Here is a 25,383-nt window from a genome sequence, read left to right as displayed (position 1 = left end):
TATAGCCCATCTTCCTGAGAAAGGGAATTGCAAGTTTCTGTAGTAAGCACTTGGTCCCATGAACTGGTGAGTTGATCCCTTGCACCAGCCAGTACTTTTCTGAGCAGCTGATGAGCTATTTCAGCTCACTAACCAGCCAGAACCACATGCTTTTTTTCCCAAGTTTCCCAGTTTTTATGGGCTGTATGGGTTTGTCGAAGCATTATTGAATGTCAGAGCTGGCACTGAAGCAGATGGAGAAGGTGACAGGGAGAGCGGCAGAGGTGATGCCACCCTTGCAGCAGTAGGCCATTAGATCAATTCAGTCTACCTCATGAAGCTTTGCCTTAAGAAAGACGAGGAGGCATCTGAAATCCCTGGCTTAAAAATCAACATCAAACATTTTTAATGTTTATTTTTATTTTTTAATTTTTTTTTTGTTTTACAAAATTTGTAAATTTTGTTTTGGCTTGTATACAGGCCAATATAGGACACAGATTAAAATACCAGCCAACATATATTGGCTCGTTGGCTATATTGAACTGATCGGTGTCAATTAAGACCGATTATTCTACGATCTTCCATCATGTCTCAGGTTAGGCACTTGCAAACTGCGCACAGCACCGACTACCATTACTAAGGAAGCTACAAGGGGTAGGCAGATATTCCATAAATAAAAAATTCCAGAGAATTTATGGAATTATTTTCCATCCCAAAGAAGCTCTTAAAAAAAAATCAACACGTATTTGCGTTTCGGCCCCGGCCCCTTCGCCCTCAGGCGGCCGCCATGCAGGCAGCGGCCGTTACCCGGCGCAACGGCGGCGGCGCCATGAGGGAGGGCGGCGAGCCCGAGGGGCTGGCGCTGGAGCTGGAGCGGGAGCGGGGCAAGCAGTGAGCGCCCGGCGCGGGGCGGCGGGCACGAAATGGCGGCCGCGGGCTCCACACGGGTGGAGCCCCGCACAGGGGTGTGTGTGGCGGGGGTACCGCTACCCCAGGGGGCTCTCCGCCCTCAGGGGCGCCCTGTGGGTGCTGCAGGAGGGTGGGCACCGCAGTTTGGGGCAGGGAGTGAGTGGGGGGTTGGTGAGGGTACTCAGTCCTCGCCGCTCGGTGTTGAGGTGGTGAGGAGAAGGTGTAGGGCAGGGGGCTGGGGTGGCACCAGGAGCCTGGAGAAACAGGATAAATAATCCCAGACACATGTGAAGCTGGCATTAAAACAAAAAGGAAAATAGGACTGGGGGTGGGAGCTGGGGTGCAGTAACAAGTGGGTTATCACAGAATCATGGCATATCTGAAAGGGACCCACACAGATCATGGAGTCCAACTCCTGGGTCCTCAAAGACCACCTCCCAAATAAACATAAATCGTGTCTGTTTGGCATGGAGAAGAGGGAATGGAACAGGCTATGAGGTGCTCTTTATACACGCCTTCTTACTTTTTCCACAGCATGGAATTAAACGGGCAAGTTGGATATCGCTCCACCATCAGTAAATACCTACTGGGAAAATAACTCATCTCCTTCTAGTGCAGTTCTGCAAAGAAAATGATAACTTGTTACTCCTACCAGTTAGTCCGCTTGCTTAAGCAGCAAAGATTTCAAGATTTTTTTGTTTTTGTTTTCAGTTTGCTTAGGAAGTCACATGTTTTTCTCTGTTAGGGAACATTATTGCCTTTTGAATGTTAATAAATTAAAATTTAGAAAATGCCAGAAGCTCTTGCGCTGCCTTAAATCAGACCCTTAATATTTACATTTCTATACAATTTTGAGACATTTGGTTCCGTGATGATTTTTTCCTCCAGACGGTGTTTCCTTCAGTGTCTAGGCTGTTCTAGGCTGAAGATTCCTGCAAACTATTCCTGAAATTGTGGACTTTATCAAATGTCTATTCATCAGTGGAAAGGGGGAAGCCAGTATTAACGGAGTCAAAATGGTTAGGCAGCTTCTGGGGTCAAAATGGGACACAAAGGAGCTTGGTCATGCTTACACCTGTGTGTAAGCACATGACCTTTTTCTGAATCTCCTGACCAGTAAGTTATGTGTCAGCGTAATACGTAAATTATCCTCTGCATAAACCAATTCTTTGGTTTACCAGATACTCAAGCTTGACATTGTAGGTTCTCAGATAAAAATCTGAATATTGGCTTTGTTTCACTGCTTTGATTTTTTTTATTATTTATTTTTTTTTTTTTTTGAATTAAGGAAAACCTGGGTATTTTATGCACCTTAACTTCCTGAGGTTGTTCTGCAAGACTGCACCCAAAGTGCAAGTCACATTATAAAGCTGTGCCATTGCCAAGCAAAGGAAAAAATATATATATTTAATAAAAGTCTCTATTTTGATGGCATGACAGACACACAATAAAAAACTTGCTGCTACAGGTGGATTGTGCAACTACTTCCCATGTTTGTCTTCTGTATGCAAATAGGCAACACCATTGTTGTCTATTTCAGAAGTAATGTATTCAACCTAGCTGTTAGCAACCAGGTTTGTTAGAAACCAGCATCTAAACGAGTCGCTTGTATGGTCTATGAATACAAAAAGGCTCTTTGAAGGTGTGATTCATCTGACCTACTTTGGCTGGCTGTTTCAGAGTGAGATGAGTCACACACCCTGAGAAGTTTTCTCTCCATTGGGTATAAAGAAAGCTGAGGCTGCCTGGCTCGTAGATAGATGTCCGCATTCCTCCAGAGCAATCTCACCCTTGTCATCTTTTCACTGGTTTATTTGATTATTGTTCCGTTCAGGCAGTTTGCTAACAGCCCACCTACCACTCTAGTGAAGAAGGGATTTTTTACTTCAAAGGGTAAATTGAATCATCCATGTCAGGAAGGGGTCTTTACCTAAGTACCTGCTGATTCTCAATGATTGTGGATATAATACTATGAAAGGCTTAATGAAAGCCAGTAGCTTAAATCTGACACTGAATTACTGTAATCAAGATTCAGTGCAGGTTCTGTTTGGGAAATGTCATGGCAAATGTTGCTGAGAGAGGGAAGGCATGTAAAACACTGCAGTATACTACTTAATAGACAAAGAGTTCTTAAAGGCATACATTTATGCATGTCAGCTTACTCTATCGATTTACTTTTGTCGATAGGGTTGCATGTTAATTCAGCTTGTGAGATTTCAGCTTTCGTGGCTTTCCACATCAGGAAAGTTGTAGGATTTGCCCAGCACACTGCTGACTGGCAGGGTTTCAGTGCTGTATATGCTCTTTCGTGTGGTGCCTTTTGCACTGTGTAGTATTGTTCCTGCTCTGTTCATAGATTCTGAAGGCATCTGTGTATTTTGTCTTCTACACAAACCAGTAAAGGTCTGTCACAGTGTAGAGCTGATGTCCTAGAACTGATGATTTGCCTTGAGCTTCTCCCATAATGTTTCACTGGTTTCTCTCTCCAGTAAAGAAAATGGCTTCAGGCTGTCTTTCGGCTGATACATGCACCAGATACCCAGATCTGGATAACAAAACGTACAGGAAAATGGCCATTTTCCTAAGTGTCTGTCACTTTCAAGTAAAATAACACCTGCAAACTGTCTTAAAAGGAAACTCTGCATTTTTTTTTTTTATTGTTATTTTCAATCAGTCTTCTTACCTGAACTGCAGCTTTTTTCTCCTTTTCCTCACAAGCACATTCCTGTTGTTTAGTATGCAAGCATGTGGTTAAGTTTGCCTGATGACAAACTGATGAGCTTCCAGAGTTTATGGACCTTTTTCTGTGATGCCTGTGAGTCTGCTGACATGGGAAAGATTCATAGGCCTTGAATATGTCTGGTTATAAATAAATGTCAGGTTGTCAGTAAAATCACACCTCAGCCCCTCAAAGTACAGACCAAGACACTGGACAAGCAGCTACACACAGCTGCTTCAAATTCACCGTAACAGATAAGTGGTGTGGGCTGTCATTTCCTATCACAATTAGAAATACCTCCATAAATTCAAAATACATACTCCTAGTACAATAAACAGCTGACATATTTACCAAGTTGGTTGAAGTGGTTTATTTTGATGTCTCTTTTCTGTCAGTGCAGGGACTATAATTTACTGCGTATGCACTGAATAAAATAGAGAGCTTCTACCTTGCATACTTTTTAGTTTCTATTGGAATATTAAATGTTTAATAACAATTTTTAAAAAATTATTTTCAGTTTCCAAATGAAAGTAAGGTTTTCTGTTGTGTAGCAATTACAGTCTGACACCTGACAACTTATCATTTCAGTGTACATTCTCATCCAGAAGGAATATAATTGGAAGTTGGCTAGCAGCTTTGCTAATGATGCAGAAAGAAGAATACAATCTAACTTGCACTTCTGAGAAATATTGTGCGTAGTCTTGGAATGATAACAGAAATTAAAAACTGAAAGCACTGGATCTAAATAACTCATTTGTATTATGCTACCCTGCATCTATCAAAGCACCTATTTAGGGTTTTCTTGAAGAGGAAGAATTAATTAAATTTGGTTACAGCTCAGCTCTAATTACAGCTTTGACTGTGTCTAACTTCCAGGGTTCCTTCCTTCCAAAAGTGCTGTTTTAACACTCACCATCACCCCAATTTCCTCTTTTCCAAGCACTAAGTTTGACAGAAATCTGTTTTAAGGAAGCCATATCCATTTGTACTGGAATGATACCAACAATATAAGATTTTGTCTTCCTTCTTCCTAGCCATCTGCGTCTTCCATTTGGAGTGGAAGCAAATAAGCAGCAGCAAACAGATTTCCTCTGTTTTTCCTGCACCTAAGCTTTCTGACTCATGTATTTCAGCTCTGTCTTTGGTGGGACTTTCACCATAACCTTTTCTGTCTCCAGTATGTTAACCATACTTTCATTCTTTGTTTGCCTGTGACCCCCTCTCTAATTTAAAGTTGGTAGGGAACAACAGCATTAGAGCAACAAGAGATTGGAAGATGCAGTTCTTCTCTGCCATTAGAGGTTTCTGTCCTCCAGTGTCTTTCTTGCACTGAAAACTTACTTGAATTACCTTTAATTAACCTTCTGCTTATTTTATTTTCTTTAAATTCAGCACTTCCTCTGGTGCAGGTAGGTGGGTTGTGCTCTCATCTAAGTCCTCTCCTAGATTCTGCTACTGGTCATTGATCCAAGGCAGCAAGAGTCCAGTTTCCAAGGTATATGCCAGGTGCCAAGCAGTATATGAAAGTAATCAATGGGCAAAAAGCGTGTTTTCCTACAAGGAAATATTATTCTTTTTTTTTCAAATAAAGAATTTCTTAGGCATCCTTTAGTTGAAGAATTAACTCCACTGTCTTTTCTACATTTGTTTAATGCTAATGATCTGCTGGGCAGATATTACGTTTTAAGAAACATTTGTGTTGTTTTCTAATGGAAGTAATTTTATTCACAAAATAGGCATTTAATGCACTATAATGCATTAAGTGTAATTAATGTTAATGTAACTATAAGGAAAAAATACATAAAAAAGTGAGCAAGATTATGTAATTACATAGAAAAGACTGATAGATACCTCATCTAAAAATACGTTTGATTTAGTCTTTTTTACCTTAATAATTAGATTAATGTAATAGCCAATTAATTGATTTCTCAAAACCCATAGGCAAATGCTTGAAAACTCAATATTTGAATTGAGAAACACAGTAAAAGAACTGGAAAAGAGACTTAGCAGTGTTGAAGATGAAGGTAAGTGAATTCAACAGAATCTTGTAATCAGTTAGGAATTGTAACAATTTAATTCTTTTGGGTAGACCCTACGGAGATGTAAGCTTTTATTTAGGAATTTTAGTTCCTCCTTTTCAAACACGCTTATTATAGGTGTGATAATTGCAAACGTAATTAAGGAATGCTAAATACTTTGTATTAGTTTTTTTCCCCTCTTGTTATTATTTGAAGAAACAATGGATAATGTGGATAACTTGATAACACAGAGTTAGTTGGTTAATATTCTGGCCACAGTAAGCCCATTGAAACAAAACCCTTGATTTATATTTTCAAGCTGTTTTGTAATTCAAATGAATGCTTCCTCATTATGAGGATGACTAACGGGAGAGTTTCTCAGTCTCCAGAACAAAGTAGAAACAGTTTGAAAGAATGCTAACTTAAATTTGAAAATGCATAAAATAATTTGGGAAACAGAATAACCCTGTGTTTGTTTTTAAGGTAATGAATGGAAAACCAGATACGAGATGCAAGTAGAATTGAATAGACAGCTGGAAAGGCAAATTAGTATTCTAAAAGGCAAAATGGAGCTTATTCGTGGAAACCCAACAGGTAGAAATAGATATCCATAACTGTTTTTCAATAGAATTGGTGATTATATGTTGAAATCATTATTAACGGATTGCATCTTTTGCTTATTTGTAGATAAATTGTCCATTATTCGCATCTTTGATCAAATGCCTGTGGTGAGTACAATGGAATTCAATCACTTAAGTATCAAACCCACGGTATAATTAAAGAACTTGTATAATTGATACTGTTCCATGACAAAAAATACCAGTGGCCCTGTCTAGAAACCAAAGCAATCAGGCCTGCTTACTTTTGTATGGTTTCAGATATGCATGCAGTTGCATGCATATTGCAAACCTGTCAAGGTCCCTCTGAATGGCAACACAACCCTCTGCTGTATCAAACACTACTCCTAGTTTTGTATCATATGTGATAAGAAATATCAACAGTTGCACTTACATTTTGAATAATATAGTTACAGGAAAATTCCTCATTTTACAGTAAGTACCCCATTTTTTGCCACACAAAGTGCCTGTTTTCAGTTATAAGTTTTTATTTCTTAATACGTTCATATTTCACCATCTGCATTTTAACAAAGCAGAAAACATTTTCCTTTGATCTTGAGGAGAAAATTGTAGGAAAAAAAACAGCAAATATTTTGGCCATTAATAAAACTGAAGTAGGAAATTAAGTGAAACATATTTAGATTCAGGACTATTTTCCCTTAGTCATCTGCTGCAATATTTTACTTTGAGACCTTTTCTGCCTCTTAACCATTTTTAGAAGTAGGGGAAGTAAATATAGAAGTGGTAATAATGCCTTGTTGCATAAGCAGGAGTAATGACCATTATCACAAGGCAGGGCTTTGAGGATTTTTATTTTTATTCCAGCTTCTCATGCACTTAAAGATGTCATAGAACGCCTCTCTTAGTGTCTCCATCTGATTCTTGTGCTTCAGATTCTGAAGATTAATGGGAGTTCACTGAGCCTAGAGGAGGCTGCATGCCATATTAGTGGGAATGATTGCTCGTTGTAAGCAGTATGTGAATAATTAATTGCTCTTCCTGATCTGATCCGTGGCCTTCGGGTAGTAAATATTCTTGCCAGTTTAAGTACTGTCCTAGACTCCATGGTGTTTTCTAGATGGCTGGATCTTTTTTTTTTTTTTTTTTTTTTTTAGACAACCACTTAAAAGCAATAGCAGAACAAAATCCTTCCCATCCTGCTTGCATATGTCAGGGAGTTGATTAGAAAATACAGCTGGAATTATATTTGAAGCACAGAACATTGCTCTAAAAAATTTACAGCAGAGTTTGCTTCAGACAAGGTTATTCCTGCCAGCCTGTGAAGCACTGACTGGCACACATGCTGACAGTATTAAAAGCGTTTATTTCCATCGAATTTCCAACGCTGTCTTAACCAATCCAATTACACCTTGCCAAGAACCCAAAAAGTCATTACCAGTTAGATAATCCGTGAGCTTTATTGGCAGCTGTACCGCACTGATTCAGTACATTTCTAATCCCTACTAAATTCTGCCTTGCCTCTTCACCTATCAGCTATTGTTCTAAGAGGTTTGATCGCTGTTCCCATAAAGGAAATAATGACAGCAGAACTGAAAGATTCCTACTGCCAGAAGGAATCTAGGAAACAATTTGGAGAGGCCTGGACTTACACAGTTACACCTAGGGAAGTACAGAGCCCATGTGCCATGCCATATTTTTTCTCCTAGTTTTTCACCCTTCCAGTTTAGTGAATACATTCATCCGTTGACTAGCCAGAGGGAAAAAAAAAACAACACGGTGTTTAGGGATTTAGTCAGATGTTTCATTTTGGCTTGTTTTGATTGTTGGAAGACAGAAAGAGAGGAAGAAAGCAGATGTATTTTGGGGGCTTTGCTGCTTTTTTTTTTTTTTTTTCACTGAAGGTATCAGAACAGTCAATGTATTTACAGTTATTCTTGCAGAATGCAGAGCTTTTGGCAGGTAAAACATTGGTAAAAAAAAAATGCACAGATCAATTTGTGGTGCCTAAGCATATAGATTTATCCAAATCCATTTTATGTTTTTGAGACTCGTTCAGGGAAGCAGAGGGGAATATTTAGCTTCTCCACAGATGAGAATAAAGAGCAGATGTGGTGAGTGGGTGTAGAAAAGCAAAGAGCTTTGCAGCCAGTCATCAATCTACATTCGCTCAGAGTAAAAATGCTGAGAGTGTGTATATATAAAAATTGAGTGTGTGCATTAAATGAAAAGTATATTATAATATTCAGTTTTCAACTTGCTGTTGCATATGAAGTTCTGTGAAAAGATAGCAAAGTGATTTTTCAGCAAAATGATACAGTTTCTAGAGTATGGCAACAATGGAGAGTAGATTTTGAGGAACATTTTTAGAAAATAAAATAGCACTTGCAAGTCCTTTTTGAGGTATCTCAAAGGTTGTAAGGATATTTATCTCACTTGGCCAGCCATTTAAGGTCTTACTGTAGACAACAGAAGCATGTCCACAGAGTAATTCATCTCATTTAGAGATAGGTACGACAAAATATTTTCTTGATATCAAGCGATACAGGAAACTTAAAAAAAAAAAAAAAAAGATTAGAAAAGATTAGTCATCAGGGACTCTGCTAGTGGGCAAGCCATAAAAACCTGAATGAAAGAGAAGAACACAAACACACATTCTGGAGTGAGGAAAAAGGAAGGGCAGAGGATTTTGTGTTCATAAATTGCAATGATTGTTGCAGGTGGTTTGCATTTATTTCACTTTAGAATTAGAATCTTACTGATGAATGATTCCTTGCTGTTAAAAATAACCCTAATCATATAAATATACAACTATCCTTCTGAAGTTCTTATACTGTCTTGAGATATTACTTTTTTTATTAAAAAAATGATGGTGTCACATGACAGTAAATGCAGATTCAATACCTCAAACACTCATATTTTCATAGCCAAGATACAGAAGAGCATTTTTTTGTACTGAGGCTGGATTAAAAATAACCTAAACAGTGACAAGCACAGGGGAGTTGCAACACTGAAAACTGTTTAGTCAGTAATTTCCTTTATGTCTCAATGAATAATAGAAATGTCATACACTATCTCAGGAATAATTACAGATGGAATGCCTCCTCTCTAAAGCTTAACATGCTGTGAATTTTATTTACCCCCTTAAACACAGTGCATTCATTTGTTCACGTTTTTTCATTAAGTGAGTTTTGGTGAAATACATGTAGTCTGCTAATTTCCCGGATAAGTAGAAAAAAAAATGATTTATATCACCATTTCAGCAAGAAAGGATCCCTAGATAGCAGCTTTAGTATGCAAATACTGAAAGGCACACTACAGAATCAGTTCAGAAGAGCACACTCCCGATAGCATTGCCTTAGCAACGCTCTAGTTAAGATTAGCTAAAGAACCCGGGTTTCAGTCATAAATCACCATTTTCAGGACTGCCCAGCACCACAGTTGAGAAAATTCTCACAGTAAGGGCCAGATACTTGCTTTGCAAAGCTGCCTCTCTGACACCGTAATGACCACGTGCAGCAATCCTCACACTGCGACCTCGAGGCTTTTGCTGTCAGTTTGAAACTGCAAGGGGAACATGTGGCAGTGTCACACTGGAGAAGGTGTTGGCAACGTAACTGGAGGGGCATCTTGTGTTTGCGAAAACATGCAACGAAGAATTTATATTTCTGTAGGTGTTGATGACTGCCTATAGGGAACATCAGCACTCCACGATGGCATAGGAAATGTTGACAATTCCTTTAGCAAGTCACTGTGAAGTGGCCCTGGTTGTTCTTGCTGGATTAAGTCACCAAGAGCTCTGTGTGAAAAACAAATCTGGTATCCTGTCTTCTCTGTCAGGCTTCTAAGTATTTTGGAGAAAGTTGTGTAGTCTGGTCTGACAGCCCTAAGCTGCCTCCTGCCTCCTCACAGACTTCCCATTCCTACTCCTTTCATCCGATTTAGGACAAGCGTTTTGGATGCCTCCAGGAGACCTTTTTGACTTGTATTTTTCCCTTTCTTTGTCGTGTTGGCATTAATTGTTCCTCCTGGTGGCCTTGCACAAAGCGGCAGACTGTTTTACTCAGATCACTTTGTGGTATTCCCACAGGCAGAATGCACTCGGTATTTCAAAGAAAACAATCAGTGAGAAACCTCGCAGTCAACTGACATTATTAGCTGGCTGCTCTCCAGCTGGGTGCCAGTTCAGGAATTCCAGCGATGGCTTGGCGATTGACTGGGACCCTTGGATATCTCCCAAGGAAAATGTATAGTGAAACAATCTAGGCTTTTTTTTTTTCTGAAAGGCCTTGCAGGAGAGGCAGTAAGTGAAACATATCGGAGCCAATAACATCTTGTTTTGTCAATCTGAACCGCAGCAAGGGAGCAGTTTCAACTTCCTCCCCCCTAGTTCAGCAGCTGACCTCTCTGAAAAAGGCTGTGGAGACTGATGGCATAAGGATATGGGTAGCACTGCCCCACGTCTGGTTACACTGAGGGAGCCTGAACTTGCCAACAAGTCTCCAGGCTGATCTCTTTACCCTGGCCCTTGACAGTGTGTGATGCATACAGCGCACTGCATTCATGCAGTTCAGCTCTGTTTGGTTTTGAATATATTGAATATTTGAACATCAGAAGAGCACACTAACCACAAGGGGGCACTTGACATTTAAACAAGTACAGCGATTCTTTCTTCACCTCTACTGAAGCCTTTACAGTATCTACCGCATATATATCGACTGCATATTGTATGTATAAATATGCTATGCTACGTAATTTCTATGTATCATTTTTCCAGTAATTGCTACAATATACGTGTAGTGACTTTATTGGTATCTGCTTAAAACTAAGTTCAGTTACAGTAAAACTAAAGAAGTAACAGCTGCTAATGTTGGAGGGGGGAGAGTTTATTTTCTAAATAAAACTTAATTTTATTTAAAATGTGAAGTAGAATGGATTGCAAAGGTTTCTTGTGTGATTTTTTTTCTCCTATACAACTGACAGGTGTATTGCTTCTGTTCTAACTCAGGGAGAATAATTAAAAAAAAAAAAAAGCTGAATCAAATTGCTATGAGGATCAATAGTTTGCGTAAGCTCTGATGAAAGCATATTTGAGCTTCTTGATGATGTCACATATTTGTCACCTTGTCTGTTGTAGAATTATTGATTGTCACATCTGTTGCCAGTGATAGTAGGGCAAGGAAAAATCCAGGATGAGAATAACTTCTGTGTAGCTTTAAAATTCAGCCGCAGTAGCCTTCTGTACAACTTTGTTTTCTGGCAAGTGTTAAGCCAAATATGTAACTTCAGTTGAATGAGAAGAAAAATATGTGGAAAAAGAAAAAAAAAAAAAAAAAGAACTGGAGAATTGGTTTTCCCTTTGTGAAAATCTGGGCTTTTGCCACTGCTGGGCTCGAGACTTAATGTATCATTGCTCTGAGAGTGCATCTTGCTAAGCCCTGCAAAATTCCTTTACAGAAAGAAAGTATTCATTTAAAATCACAGTGTGTCTTTTAGCTTACCAGATTGCTGAGAGGGGCTTGACATAGGCAACTTAATGAAAACTAAGAATCTTAAATTCAGGTTAAATCCCTTAGTCAGCTTATGTCTCCCTTTTAGGGATACATTGTCCAGCTATTCAAGGCTCAGTAGAAGAACCTGCAAAAAATCTGACTTAAAACAATATTTCAATACTCAGTTAAAGCAATACCAGGAATAAGTCATTTGAATTCTAAAAAGTCTTTTTCAGAATTTATCTCACTGGCTTATCCTGGAGTCTAGTTGGCAATTTCTTCTGGGAGAGTGCTGCATTGCTGGGGGGGAGGGGAGGGCTCCTTCTAGTTCCCTTGAGCTCTCACTGGGCCTTGCTTTGTATTGAGGCTGTTCTGTGCTCCTCCTAGAGCTCTGGTACAAGTTGGTGTTACTGTATGCTGTAAGCTCTGCTTTCTGGGAGCTTTTGCTCTTGTATTGTTTGACTCTGTTAAGCAGTAAGCTGATTGTATAACCATAAGCATAGAGAATTGAATCTGTTTCAATTATTTTTTATTTTTTTGGTGTTCGCTTCCCATAGAATTCAGGAAAGGGAAAACCAGTCCTTAATGGTTTGGCAGAGTTCATATGCTGGTGTGCAGGAGCTAAAGACTTCAGGTATATAAGCCCTCAGCTAGTTACTGAGTTACTGCCTTGACCGTAAGGGAGGAGGTAACTTACAACCAGTCTTTATTCACATGGGTCCCTAGGACCTGTCCGAAGTTGTACCACCGAAAATTTTACTATGTCTGTTTTTGAAATTACCTTCTATAATATTTGGGGACTTGGAGAGTTTTATTATTTGAGTAGGAACAGATATCTGGCTAGATTCACATAAGAACTTGAGTATTGCTGTAACTGACCTCTACAGTGTCTGTTAGGTGCCTGGACCCAGGAACAAAAATTAGAAGGCTGTTAGCAACCTGAGTTTCCTAGGTATTAACTGGAAGAAGGGCAGATAGACTGGGGTTCACAACAGAGTGCATAATAGAGATGAAAGACTATTGGAAAGGTGGTAAGAAATGCAGAAGAACTGTGTTTGAAATCCTGTCTGCTTTCCAGAAGTATGCATGGCCTTGCATCCATTTTCACTTGTTCCTTCTCCATCCCTGTAAGTTTTGTTTTCCTGACTGGTGAGCAGCTTGGCTTCAACAATTATCTCAACATGGCAAGGGTTCTCTCAGGATGTGAGGTGCTGTCAATTAAAGCTCTTAGAGTGGCAGAGAACTAAAATGTCAGCCTTCTAATTCCTTTGTGAGTTAATTTTTAGACTTTTAGGCAGAAGATAAATCATTCCTCATGTAATATAGATAGAGCATGCTTATCACATTGTGCCCTGGTGGGACACAACCGGGACCACCAAAAAACTTTGCTTTGAGACTCTGTAAAGACTTTCAGCAGAAAACTAAGCACCTTGATTAAGTTTGTTCTTTGGGGAAGTTAGAATAGCAACAGTTCAGATGCTGACCTAAGTTTTATGACAGCACCAGAAGTGAAGAATGTAAGACATTGCATAGACTGCTTTGGGATGTTAATTTCTGCTTGAAGTGTAATTTAGATGCTAGTCCTGTTTCAGTTTTGGGTTTCTCTTCCCAATCTGTAAACAGGGAGCAGTTTCACTTTCCTATTTCTCCGGGGGCACACAGATTCTGTAGAAATGATAACTGTATACTGTAGTCACATCAACAACTTATTTCTGTCTGCTTGCTCATCAAAAGCCATGGTGTAGTACACAGTTTGCTTGCAGTTGGATCTCATCCTTGCTCCAGAGCTGAATGAGTGCCCAGGCATCTGCACTGGACCAGCTGCATTGGCAGCAAAAAATAGATAGCACTTCTGAAAAGGTTAAATGAAAAAAGATCTAAAAGTAGTTTGCTTTTGAGGTGAAAGAGCTCAAAGAAGTTAGACTGATACCATCATTGAGGAGATACCCAATAGCTCTGTTGTGACTCACAGCTGCAGCACCATGCTTGCTATCTTACAGAGCGCTGATGGATGGTCTTGTGAGGAAATAAGTAGTGGGATGTGGATTTACAGAGCAGAAATTTGGAGAACTGCATGAACTTCTGTGTTTATTGTGTTTCAGCTTACTGTGGGGGTACAAAATATGTTGTACAAAAGTATATTGTCATGTGGTTGTAATCTTTAATGTGTAAGCTGGTCAGTAAGACCAAAAAAGTTAGTTTTCCCAGCTTGACCGTGCTGAGGCCTTTGCTATTGGTCTTTTTTTAAAATTCTGCACAGACACTGATGTAATGAAAAAGCACATGACCCTAGTGGAATTTAGCCAAATCTTCTCTTTAATCTGCAGCTTTCTTTCTGTCCTTGAATTGGCCAACATTAACTATGCAATATAGGAGCCTTCAGTATTAGGACAAAGGTTTCATCTGCATCCAAGGTACTTCTGTGTTAATTAGGAAAAAAAAAAAAGAAAAAGAAAAACCGAATTCTTTTCAGTTCTCCAGTGTGTCTGTTGTAACAGATTAAAGTTAGTAACAGTTCAGTCATGTGTGAAACATTCTTGAAAGATACAGCTCTTCTGTATCTCTTTTTTTGAACAGTGGGAGGGGTTATCCTCTCTTGGCAACACGTTTTAACGCACCGTGTCTTTTCCTATGCTCCTGCAAAATCTTGACTTTAATGAAAATCATTCCTGGGGAAATCTCAGTAACAGCCAGAAATAGTTTTGTGAAAAATAAAGTTTGGAAACAAATAAGTAATGTGATATACAGAAAATTATGAAAGAGAAGAAAAGATGGAGCAATCTGCACATACTAGAAAGGAGGAGACTGGAGATTTTGAACAGGCAGATGTGTATGGTGGCCATCTGTTAGAAACCATTAGTAAGAATGTCACTTTACTGACGTAGAAAATAGAATGGTTTGATGGTGTCCAGAATCAAGGATGTAAGCTATGGACCTGAGGTGAAAATGCTCTTATAAGAATGACATAATCTTTTGTGTAATGGCAAAGGACATTTTCAAGTTCACTATGAAACAAGCCAAAGAAGACTGCCAGGCTGAATGGATGCCCAAAAGACCAAGGTGCTGACCGAGAGATAGAGGGCAACAATTGTAACAATAAAATAAAGGCCAACATGTGGCTTAAGATTGGGTTTGGGAATTTTTTTTACCATTAGCAAACATTTATAAACAACTTTCTAAGAAACAGTCTATTCACAGATACCAGCCTTCTGGCATTTGCATGATGTGTAGGAAAAAATTACAAGAAAAAGGAGATAAGAATATTTGGAGAGGTTCTTAGTATTTTCCTTTACATGTTTTATACATGGGAAATGAGTATCTGGTGAATAAAGGCATTGCAATGTTTTATGTCAGTGAGAAGAATAACTGATACTGCTAAGACAATGGTCAGGTAGTCAGTACAGAAAGTAAAAGAGTTCAGCTATTCTGGCTAAAAAGATGCTGCAGTTAGAAATAAAAAAATAAAATAAAATCCTGAAACAGATCCTTCTTTTACAAAGAGGGCCTAGGCAGACAAGTAGAAAAAAAAAGTAGAGCATGAGAAGTAATATATTGATAATGGAAAGACGATGGGATAACAAGTATTAAAGATACACATTTCAGGGAAGATCAAAACAGAAGTACATGTGGTACATTGCAGATACGAGAGACTTTTACATGTTTGTAAATTCTTTCTTCATCATCTGTTTGAATTAAATCATCTGGAGGAAGGATAGGAAAACACATTTTTATCACAATAATATTTGCCAATAGTATTGAAATACATACTGAAGCAACATGAATCACTTAAATGTTAGGACACCAGTATTTTCTTGTCTATATGTAGTTGTTTACTTAGCTAGATCTTTAGTTCCTAGTACAGGCAGTGGAAGTCTCGTTGATACAGTCAGGTTGGTATAGAGATAGGTATCTAAATTCATCTCAGTAGGTATCTTTGATGGAATAGTTGTGTAAGCAGAGACTTGCAGGCATTTCAGTACAGAATAGCCCACTGCTGCTTCAGAAGGATACATGTCTCCTGTAACCCGTGTGTCATATCTGCCACATACAGATGTCTCGGACGCCCTACGGCATCTCCAAGGACAGCTGAATTGTAACTGCTCAGCTGAATGACTCTGAGCATCGCTGATTGTGCTGACTGTGACTCCTAGCAGGAGCTTAGTTCACATGCGGACTCCCAAATGTAGATATTCTCACCTCAGAGTGAATCCTGCCCATGCCATCAAATATATATATGAATATAATATTTGGATGGTTATGAATTTGGATATCGTATCATTAGATGACTGTTTCCAGAAACTGCTATCACATGTGATGCTTGTAAATAAAGACTAAAACCAAGCGCTAGTAATGATGAGGCACAGATCTCAGTGGTTGTGCTAGCACATTTTATCAGAAAATGCTGGATAAAAAGGAGAGAATTCTATTTTAGATTTGGAAAATCTACAAGAACATTATAGAAAAGCCAGTCATAAAATTGTCAGACCTAGTCATCATAAATTTATTTGTTTTAATTTAAACGTTATATATACATGTATATATATTGCCTAAGCTTTCAATAAGGGCAGAAATGATAAAAAATGCAGGACAAAGAAAGAGCTAGCTAATGTCAGCAAGTACGTGGAAGAAATGGCAGTAACCAAATCCTAAGGAAAACTCAAGGAGCTGGTTAGGTTTAAATTGAGGGAAATAGGTAATCTCTACTTTAGGATTTTGAGAGAACTGTCTGGCTACATTACAGATCTGATAGCAAGTGGTTTTAATAAAGCTGTGGATGGTAGTACTGTGTGCATTAAAGAATAGCATTTTTTTTTCTAGATGTAAGATAAAGGAGTAATTGGGGCAAAACAAAATTGAAATACAGATTTGTTAAAAGTGGTTCATGCCAGGCAAACCTGTTAACTTTTTGTGATGAGACAATAGATTTGTTGTCAGGATAAATACAGTAATTCTGTTTACCGTGACCTCTACTAAAGATACCATGTCGCATGGGAAGTGGCTGATTAGTTTGGAGACAGTGATAATTAATCAATTTGTTGAAGGTGTAAGGAGCTGGCAAATGGAACATGATAGTGGATAGGAGGCTGCTGGGAGAGTACAAGCAGAGTTCTTCCAGGACTGGGTTTGGGACTAATCTCAGCATGTTATGCATGACCTTGATATACAACATAGAAATAAATCACAACATTTTCTCCTGATACCAATTATGTAATATAATAGGTATCTGGATGTTGTTTAGAAAGAGAATGACATGGAAGAGTAAGCTATTAAAAATGGGTTTTAAATTTAATAGTATAGACCAAAGGACTGAGGAAGTAGTAAACAAATTCTGTTATGAATTGAGAGCTGATCACCTGGACACAGCTGCAGTGGAGAATCTATTGAGGGTATAGAGAGGTATTGTATTTGATCTCATGTTGACTGTAAGCCATCACCATGCAGCTGTGAAAAAGGAAAATGCAATCTTAACGTTTCTCTATACAGATAAAGAAGCATTATTGACATTGTTAAGGCTTCTGGAGTACTGCATGCTCCAGTATGGCTCTGCTCTCCAAGTCTAAGTGTGGGCTCCAGCTGGTGTACAAAGGGCTACTGTGATGATCTGATGAAAGGAGAGGCTGCTGCGTGAGAGACCACTTTTAAAAGCTTAGTAAAATGAACATTGAAATAAGACATTCCTGGTTTCTCTGTATAACACCAAGAAGAGCAGTTACCTTAAATATAACTTCAGTACAATAGCAAACAGTTATAAGCTTACCTTGAATAATCTGAGGCAAGAAATTTAAGAAATTAGTCTATTTAAACCTCCTGATAAGAATGTACCTACTGGATGGAGTGGATCAATTTATGAAAGGGATTACAAGAACCAGTTTCCTGTGGTAGAAATGGCGGAGGTCCCACTTGGGTGTGTGTTCTGACTGCACTACAGAGAACAGGCCAGTGCGGGTAACCAAGAGTGGACTCTGCCATGGTTACTCCCACAGAACCCAGTTGTACACAAGGTAAATGGCTCCACATTTTGGAGGGAAACAAATAAACAAAATACTCTCCAAAATACTCTCCAAAATACTGCTTTCTAGCCAAGTTCTTTTGGGTTACTACTTACATTCCCTGTACTTCTTTAGCCATTCCAGCAGCTCCCTTGGCAAGTAGTTTGAAGGTGGATGTGCAGGTGGGATCTGAAATCTTCCTCCTTTAGAAAAGTAACCATGAGAGTGAACTTTGGTTGAAGTAGGAAGCAGTTCTGGCTGGTCACAACAAAGTGACTGTGCTTACCTAACAAAGCCCACAAGAGTGGAAAACTGTTATTTGTATCATTTTAAAGCACTGGAAATGTGCAGTTCACAACTGATAATTGTAACATATGGTTAATTGCTTTTGTCTCTGTGGTGTGCCAGCCAGAACCTTGTAAACAAAAAGTGCACAAGAAGCAAATACAGCGACAAGCATCACAATGCCTGAAGAATAAGGGCTGTAATGGTGATGTCTTTACATAGAATGGAAATATTTGTTTTATTTACTATAACCACAGGGTTCCTTGAAGGAGGTTCTTAAACAACTAGAAGAAGAGAAGAAAAGTCTCCAGAATCAGCTAAAAGATTATGAACTTAGACTGGAACAAGAGGCAAAGGTTTGTAATCACTGTATGAATCTAGTCTATAAAAGCTGTTACGCTGTCTGACAGAAAATGTGTGTGCAACACACAATAGAATAATTCCCCAAAATATGTCACTGGAAAAAGCTCTGCTCTGTATTTGTTTCTTCCTGTATGATTCAGCTTTTTAAGTATTTTCCTTACTAGTAGCCTGTTTTGCTTATTTTAAACACAGGCTTACCACAAAGCTAATGATGAGCGGCGCATGTACCTCTCAGAGATCTTACAGGTAAGCAAAAAACCTGTGTGACTCAGTACATTTTTAAAATCTTGATGCTCTCTTAATATAGCAATAGCATCTGTTAATGCCATGAGCTAAAGGTCTGTTATCACTTCATTCATCTTCCAAATTCATTATAAAAATTGCTTTTTAAAATGTTTAAGAGCTAGGAATGATGGATTACTCAATTTATTTTATTTTTAAATCCATTTTTGCTTTTGTATCAATTATAGTTTCATTGCTTCCAAGGATAGTCAAAGTGCCCTTAACTGAGAAAGCTGAAGCAATCTGCTGATACTTGCTTGTCCATCCAATAGTCACAAGACTCCTGTGGCTCAGTTTGATGTTTCAGTTGAAGAACAGAACCAAATTATTAGGAGCAGTGTCACCCCCTTTTTTCGTATTTCCTTTTTTGTCTTTTAAGGACAAGCTATCCAGCCAGTTCAGCATGACAATACAGTACATATTTCAGTTAAATTTACAAGATAAAAGATAAGGTTTCTTGTTTTTATGAACTCAGAAGTTAAATTTTATTGCTGCAAATTATGTAATATATAAAAGTCAATATTACAACCTGCAGGGAACCTGTAAAGATTTCTGGTGCTTCTTGTTGTGAAAAAAAAACAAACACACTCTTAATTCCTGAATAATGTGGAAGTAATAGCTTAGTGTGATATTCAGGAATGACTGTCATGTAATCCCTGTCATAGCTAACTGGAGTGAAAGGCTGTAATTAGCAGTGTTTCCATGTGGGCACAGTGGGCAAGTGATTCTCTTATGTGGTTCATTGCCACTTTAGATAATCTGAAAGAATTTCTCAAGCTAACTTCTCCAGAATTAAACAAAGAAGTCCAGACTGATAACTGTAATATATTATCAGTGAAGCTGGGAACTGTTGGAGGAAGAAGGTGCTGCGTAAAAAGATATTTTCATTACTATATGCAATAGCATATATGTTGGGCTGCCCAGAAAAGCACTTAAACATGCATGAAAGACCGTTTGAAGTGAGGCATATGCAGTGGCATGTTGCTTAAGTAGGGCATTTGGGACTCATGTACTACATTTTCTGTACTCAATGCCATGATATCAGAACCATGTGGGGGCAATTCATAGAACCATAGAATGGTTTGGGTTGGAAGGGACCTTAAAAACCACCTAACTCCAACCCCCTGCCATGGGCAAGGACACCTCCCAGCAGACCAGGTTGCCCAAAGCCCCATCCAACCTGGCCTTGAACACCTCCAGGGATGGGACATCCACAGCTTCTCTGGGCAACCTGTTCCAGGGCCTCTGAGGGAAGCACTTCTTTCTAATGTCTAATCTAAACCTCCCCTCTTTTAGTTTAAAGTCATTCCCCCGTGTCCTACCACTGTACCCTCTGAAAAGGAGTCCCTCCCCAGCTTTCCTATAGGCCCCCTGTAGGTACTGGAAGGCTGCTATAAGGTCTCTCTGGATCCTTCTCTTCTCCCGGCTGAACAACCCCAACTCCTTCAGTTTGTCTTCATAGCAGAGGTGCTCCAGCCCTCTGATCATCCTTGTGGCCCTCCTCTGGATTCATTCTAATAGGTCCATGAAAATAATCATCTTCAGGTTAATCTACCTGTCTTCAGTTGCTGACTTTGTTGTGACTGGGTCAGGAATGCTTGCCTAATGCATTATATAGGTGGAAACATAGCAGAAACCATTGTCCATAACCAGTGAGACTTGCTTCTCTTCAGTGCTAATTATTTTTTTGTTTCTGGTAAGTGCAGGATGTTTTCACACATCTTGTAAAATGTAATGTTTAAATAATCCAGATCTTGAATCTTCTTTAGGTAGCTCCAAAATCTAGTCCTAGGCTTTCAAAAGTCTTCACTGGCCTAGTATAGCTGGCACATGGTATGTCATGATTACCACGCAGTTATTGTATGTTCCTGATGGACCTGTTTTAAAGAGGCTGAGAAAATTCGATTCGCTTGTGCTAGACACTCAAGTGTGCGTGGCAGCCAGACAAGCCCCACACCTGCTGCATTTTCTGTTTCTCTGACCTTGGCATAGCCGAACCTCTGAGAGGTAGTTCTAGTAAAGGCAGCTGGAAAAGCAGCAAGCTCTGGGTGAGGAGGAAACACCATGAGCTAAGGAGCAGCAGAAGCAACTGATTTAATCCTGCTCAGATTCTGTTAAATGCAATTCCAAGGGTAGCAACTGTTGTTTTCAGCATGTCCAGAAATGTTGTCATGACCTCCAGAGTATGCAGAGATTTCCAGGCTGTGCTGTTTTTCAAGTAGTACCTGTTCTTAATTAATACTTTAATCATTCAAAAGTCCAACTAAATCACTACAATTTAGTACATTTTGTATCCCATTCAGAAAAGTATGTTAGAAACATAGTGCTTCTTCATTGAGAATATGGAGTTCAAGGCGGTATGACCAAAAATAGGCTAATTTTAAATCACATAGTCTCTGATTATCCAGATACTTCTGTGTGGCAAGGAATTTTGGCATGTGCTCTGTTCCCCCAAATCAACAAGGCATTGGTCTAATATGTGCTTAAAGTATTTTGTGGCAGTAAGATTAGAATTGGTCAAAGTCAGTTTGAAAATATTTGACTGTATTGACTGTGATTATGATTAGGATTTAACTTGCTTTGTAAAACTTTGGCTATTGCAGACTTCATCTACACTTACAGTTGTTGAAAGGCAAAAAGCAGATGCTCTGAGAGTCAAGGGAGAAAGCCAGATACAGAGGTAAATTTATTTATATTTGCTCTTTTTCTGGTGCAATTCTCTGTTCATGTTAAATATCACTAAACATAATTCTAATGATAAAATAGTAATCTTAACATCATTTTTGATACTGCTTTTCAATCTGTTTTATTTAATACTAAGTATGCTGCATGATTGAAAATACATATATTTAAGTGGCTTCTCTAAAATCTAGCAAGCCCTCTGATGTTTTTCCCTTTCAACCTGTATTAAAAAGGTCTAATTTTTTTCCTTATTACTTGCAGGACTGGGGACAGCAAGAGTACTCTTTAATCCATTAAGAGTAATTCAATTAAATAATTGCCTAGCCTGGTGCTTTTTAGTCCGTAGAGACTGTAAGGCTTTTTAGGATGATAATGTGAGTGATTTTAGTTGGCAACATAAGAAGGTTTAATTGTTCAACAGATTTCTGTTTAGTTATATGGGTTAGAAATTTAAATGTGAGACGAGCCCACCTGTTCTGAGCTGTAGAGAAATAAAATTAATTTCTGATTGTAGTGCTTCTGAGAATGCTTGAAATCAGGGGAGATTTATTTTTTAACTGAACAGAAAATATTAAGAATATAAAGTATGAAGAATACAGGGAATCACATCGGAAGTGTGTTGAACCCAGTACCCTGCCTCCAGTCACCATAAGTAGATGCCTACAACAGTATGTAAAATCAGGGCAGGCAGATAAAATGTTTGCTTTTGGAACTCTCCCAAACATTTTCTGTTTGAAGACTTCCTGAGCTAATATGGTTTCTATGTATTTAGCATCTCACAATAAATCCTGTTCCATGAACCCACTTACCTATATTATTAATACTAGCATCCACAATACATACTGAGAGCATCTAAAAATGTAATGAGTAAATTATAAGCATGAAATTGTGTATGCGTATTTGCTTACCTGCTTTATCCTTTCATTCTCTGTAAGCACAGAATAACAGGATTTCGAATTGGAACAGTGGATTTTCATGCTCCAGAGGAGGATTTTAGTAGAATATGAATTAACATAGTACAATATGAATTAATGTCTCTAACTGAAGTTTCTCAATACAGAAAAAGCACTGTGTGGGTCTGAGGTTCCCCATATATATCCAGCATGTTGCTTCTGGACCCAGTGATGCTTATGTATTGGGTTTATGCGGCAAAATTTTGGTAGTGAGGGGGCTGCAAGGGTGGCCTCTGTGAGAAGAGGCCAGCAGCTGCCCCATGTCAGATCAGGGACAGCTCCGGCCAGTGACAGTAACTGGGGAGTGATCTCCCCGTCTTTATCTCAACGTGAGCTTTTTCCATTGTATTTTCTCTCCCTTTTCTTCTGAGGAGAGGGAGTGAGAGAGCGATTGTGATGCTCAGGTAGCCATTGGTGTGAAACCACCACTGTTTAACATAGCCCATGTGAAAGAGGTCAGGAAGTTAGAATTAGGAGAATTTACTGTCTTTGTTGGGAGATTAAATATCATCACCCAGATGCTGAGATTTTCTGAGGGTTAACAATGAACTGTGATTTTGTTGTGGGTTTAATTAATTTATTTTAGCATACCATTGCTTACCTGAAATTATATGACCGCGGGTTTCTCTAATTTTCTTTATATCAAACAAAAGAAAATAAGGTTTCCTGTGACTGCTGGTCTCAAAGGATGCATATTGTAACCAAATACCCATTTTCCATCCACTTTCTCTCAGAGGTTTTTCTTTTTTAACTTCAAAGTACTTTATACACAATCATCTTTTAAATTGTCCATAGTAGTGAAGGATCTAGTTTGCAAAACATTGGCTTCTGTGACCAGTGAAAACTATTAAACTATAAAACTATTACCTCAAGCTTTGGTCTTAGTATACAACACAGATATAAGAATGGGGATTTGTATTTTAAATGCTTGATACAGGTAAATGCCCCTCAATCATCACAGTTATTACAGTCACTGCTATATTATTCCTTTTTAATTATGTTTTGATTTACTGCCTGAAGGTTGTTCATTCAAGCTGACATTAATGAGAATAACTTAATCCAAGTAAGAGGAAATAGGTGTGACTGAAAATAAACTGTTCTTGAGAATAATTTGATCTTTTTTCTGTCCAGAGTTCTTCTATTAGCCTTTCAGAAAACACCTGTCTTCACTGGATTTCAAACCATACCAAGAAACAATGTTTAATGTTTGTTTTAACTCTAGGTACAGATACAGAAAACCCCGTCCATATATTAAAACAACACTGTAATATTTTTTCAGATTAATTGTGAACACTAATTGTTGATGCATTCTGTCCCCTGGCCACCCAAATACAGAAGGCAAGCTTGAGAGAGGTCATTTTTTATGGTATTGCACAGTACACCAAAAAAATAGATAAGATGGCAACTGGGAAAAAAACATGGATATCTTGATGACTTAAGTGTCTGACGTAGTCTGAGCAGCCAATTTAATGTCACCCTGAGCCCTTACTGTTACACTGAGGCATATTGCAGGGCCTTTAGCTGAGTTCCAGCACTGCCATGGCTGCAACTGCCTGGCTTCTGGCTTGCAGCTGGCATAAGTCCAGCTGGTTCTCAGCGGAAAGAGGTTTTGCTGCATACAGAATTCCACACGGATATATGCTTGGTCCAGCTCTGCAGTGTTTTTTGACTTTGCGTAATCAGTTGGTCCGAGTCTGAATTGTCACTTGGTTATTTAGCAAACCAAAGCCTTGGGTTCTGGTCTGCCAAGCTCCCAATCTTGCAGCTCCGTATCTCTGCGGGGCCAGCTCTCCCTTCAAGGCTGTGGCTGCTTGCAAGAGCTGGAACAAAAGAAGTGTTGGTCTCAAGAAAACCAGGGAGCCTTAGGGACAGCTTACTTGGCTGTTTGCCCAGAAATTTGAAGCTTGCACAGTTTGTGTCATCACAACTTCTACCACACAACAAAACATTTCTCTGGCTATCATCATGAATGTAAAGATGTGGGGGTGTGATATGTTTTACTTCAGAATGCCTATTACTTGAGAGGCACTGAAACCCCGTATATTGCCACTGGAGTACATGAAGTGCTTGTGTCTACTTCAGTGATGAGCAGGGAGAGAAACAAAGATGCTCTGTGTAGAGATGCATGCTGCTCGGTCATGAGAGCGAGCCTTCCAGTTTGTGGAATCGCCATTTCTCCCCTGGAGATGTGCTTACATACCCACTGATTTCTCTTAGATCAAGATGAAAACAGCTCTGGTAGGTTTCACCTAGGTGGCATATGTGTCTCTGATGAGCACCACTTCAGAAGCCTGCTACCAGCAGTTCACATGTATGATCCTGGGCTCGAGAGAATGGCCACAGGCTGAAACACCTGCGGAGAACTGTGACTGCATCTACAGGGAGGGGTTTTCCATTTCTTGATGGGGATTGTGCAACTGATGAAAATGGCTCCTTTTAGCTTTGTCTTTGTGCAGATGTTTAGTATTCTGTTCGTGTTCTTTAAATGCCATCATTCGGATAACAGGAAGTAGTCAGGAATCATGAGATGAGGATTGGTTTAGAATGCAGAATAATTAAATGCTCTGCTAGCCCTCAAACCTAGAAATATGCTTGTTTTTTCTCCTCTCAGAGTTATTAATTCACCATAATAATCAGTTATGCTAATATAATAAGCATGCAAATTTCTAGCAGTAAAGCTTACAGCAAGTGTGACATTTGACGGCTAACTTCACCCATTTTATTTCAGAGAGAGATGCGGCATTCTACAAAACCCGAAGATGGTTAATCCTCAAAAAGGACAGATAAAAAAGACTGTAGGAGTGAAGCAGCTTCCAAAACTAAAGCACTGATTTATATACATGCAAAGAATTCCAATCATGTTTCTTCTTTTTTTCTTTCTTTTTTTTTTTTTTTTTTGAACTGAAAATTTCTAAGTTCAAAATGAATGTATGTGTGCTGTATTATACTGAGCCCAGACCAGTGCATCTTCTTGGCAGCCCTAGTGTAAGTGTTCCTCTTTGCCTGATGAAATTGTTCTTCTAGTTGCCATCTTTGTTCTGGTGAGCTCTGACCTTTTCCATTCTGGTTCTCATCAGTGATTCTGGGCATCAGGGAACTGGGAGCCTTGGAGGACATTTCATTTGTTTATAGCCAA

At 38.9% G+C, this 25,383-nt stretch overlaps 1 protein-coding gene across 1 annotated transcript; it reads left to right on the top strand.

Moving 5' to 3' along the window:
- Positions 1 to 766: 766 nt before the first annotated feature.
- LOC311207405 (coiled-coil domain-containing protein 169-like) lies at positions 767 to 25,078 on the top strand (the record flags this gene model as incomplete). The annotated part of the gene is made up of 8 exons (XM_084283409.1): positions 767 to 870; positions 5,549 to 5,631; positions 6,109 to 6,219; positions 6,313 to 6,353; positions 18,225 to 18,323; positions 18,523 to 18,576; positions 21,216 to 21,292; positions 24,976 to 25,078. The coding sequence occupies 8 exons, from the start codon at positions 767 to 769 to the stop codon at positions 25,076 to 25,078; spliced, it is 672 nt and encodes a 223-aa protein (XP_084139535.1).
- Positions 25,079 to 25,383: the final 305 nt, after the last annotated feature.

This window comes from Netta rufina (genome assembly GCF_964035555.1).
Source record: "Netta rufina genome assembly, chromosome: 1".
NCBI classification, from domain to species: Eukaryota; Metazoa; Chordata; class Aves; order Anseriformes; family Anatidae; genus Netta; species Netta rufina.
The sequence above is the reverse complement of the archived record's forward strand: the minus strand, read 5'-3'. Positions and strand labels throughout refer to the sequence as shown.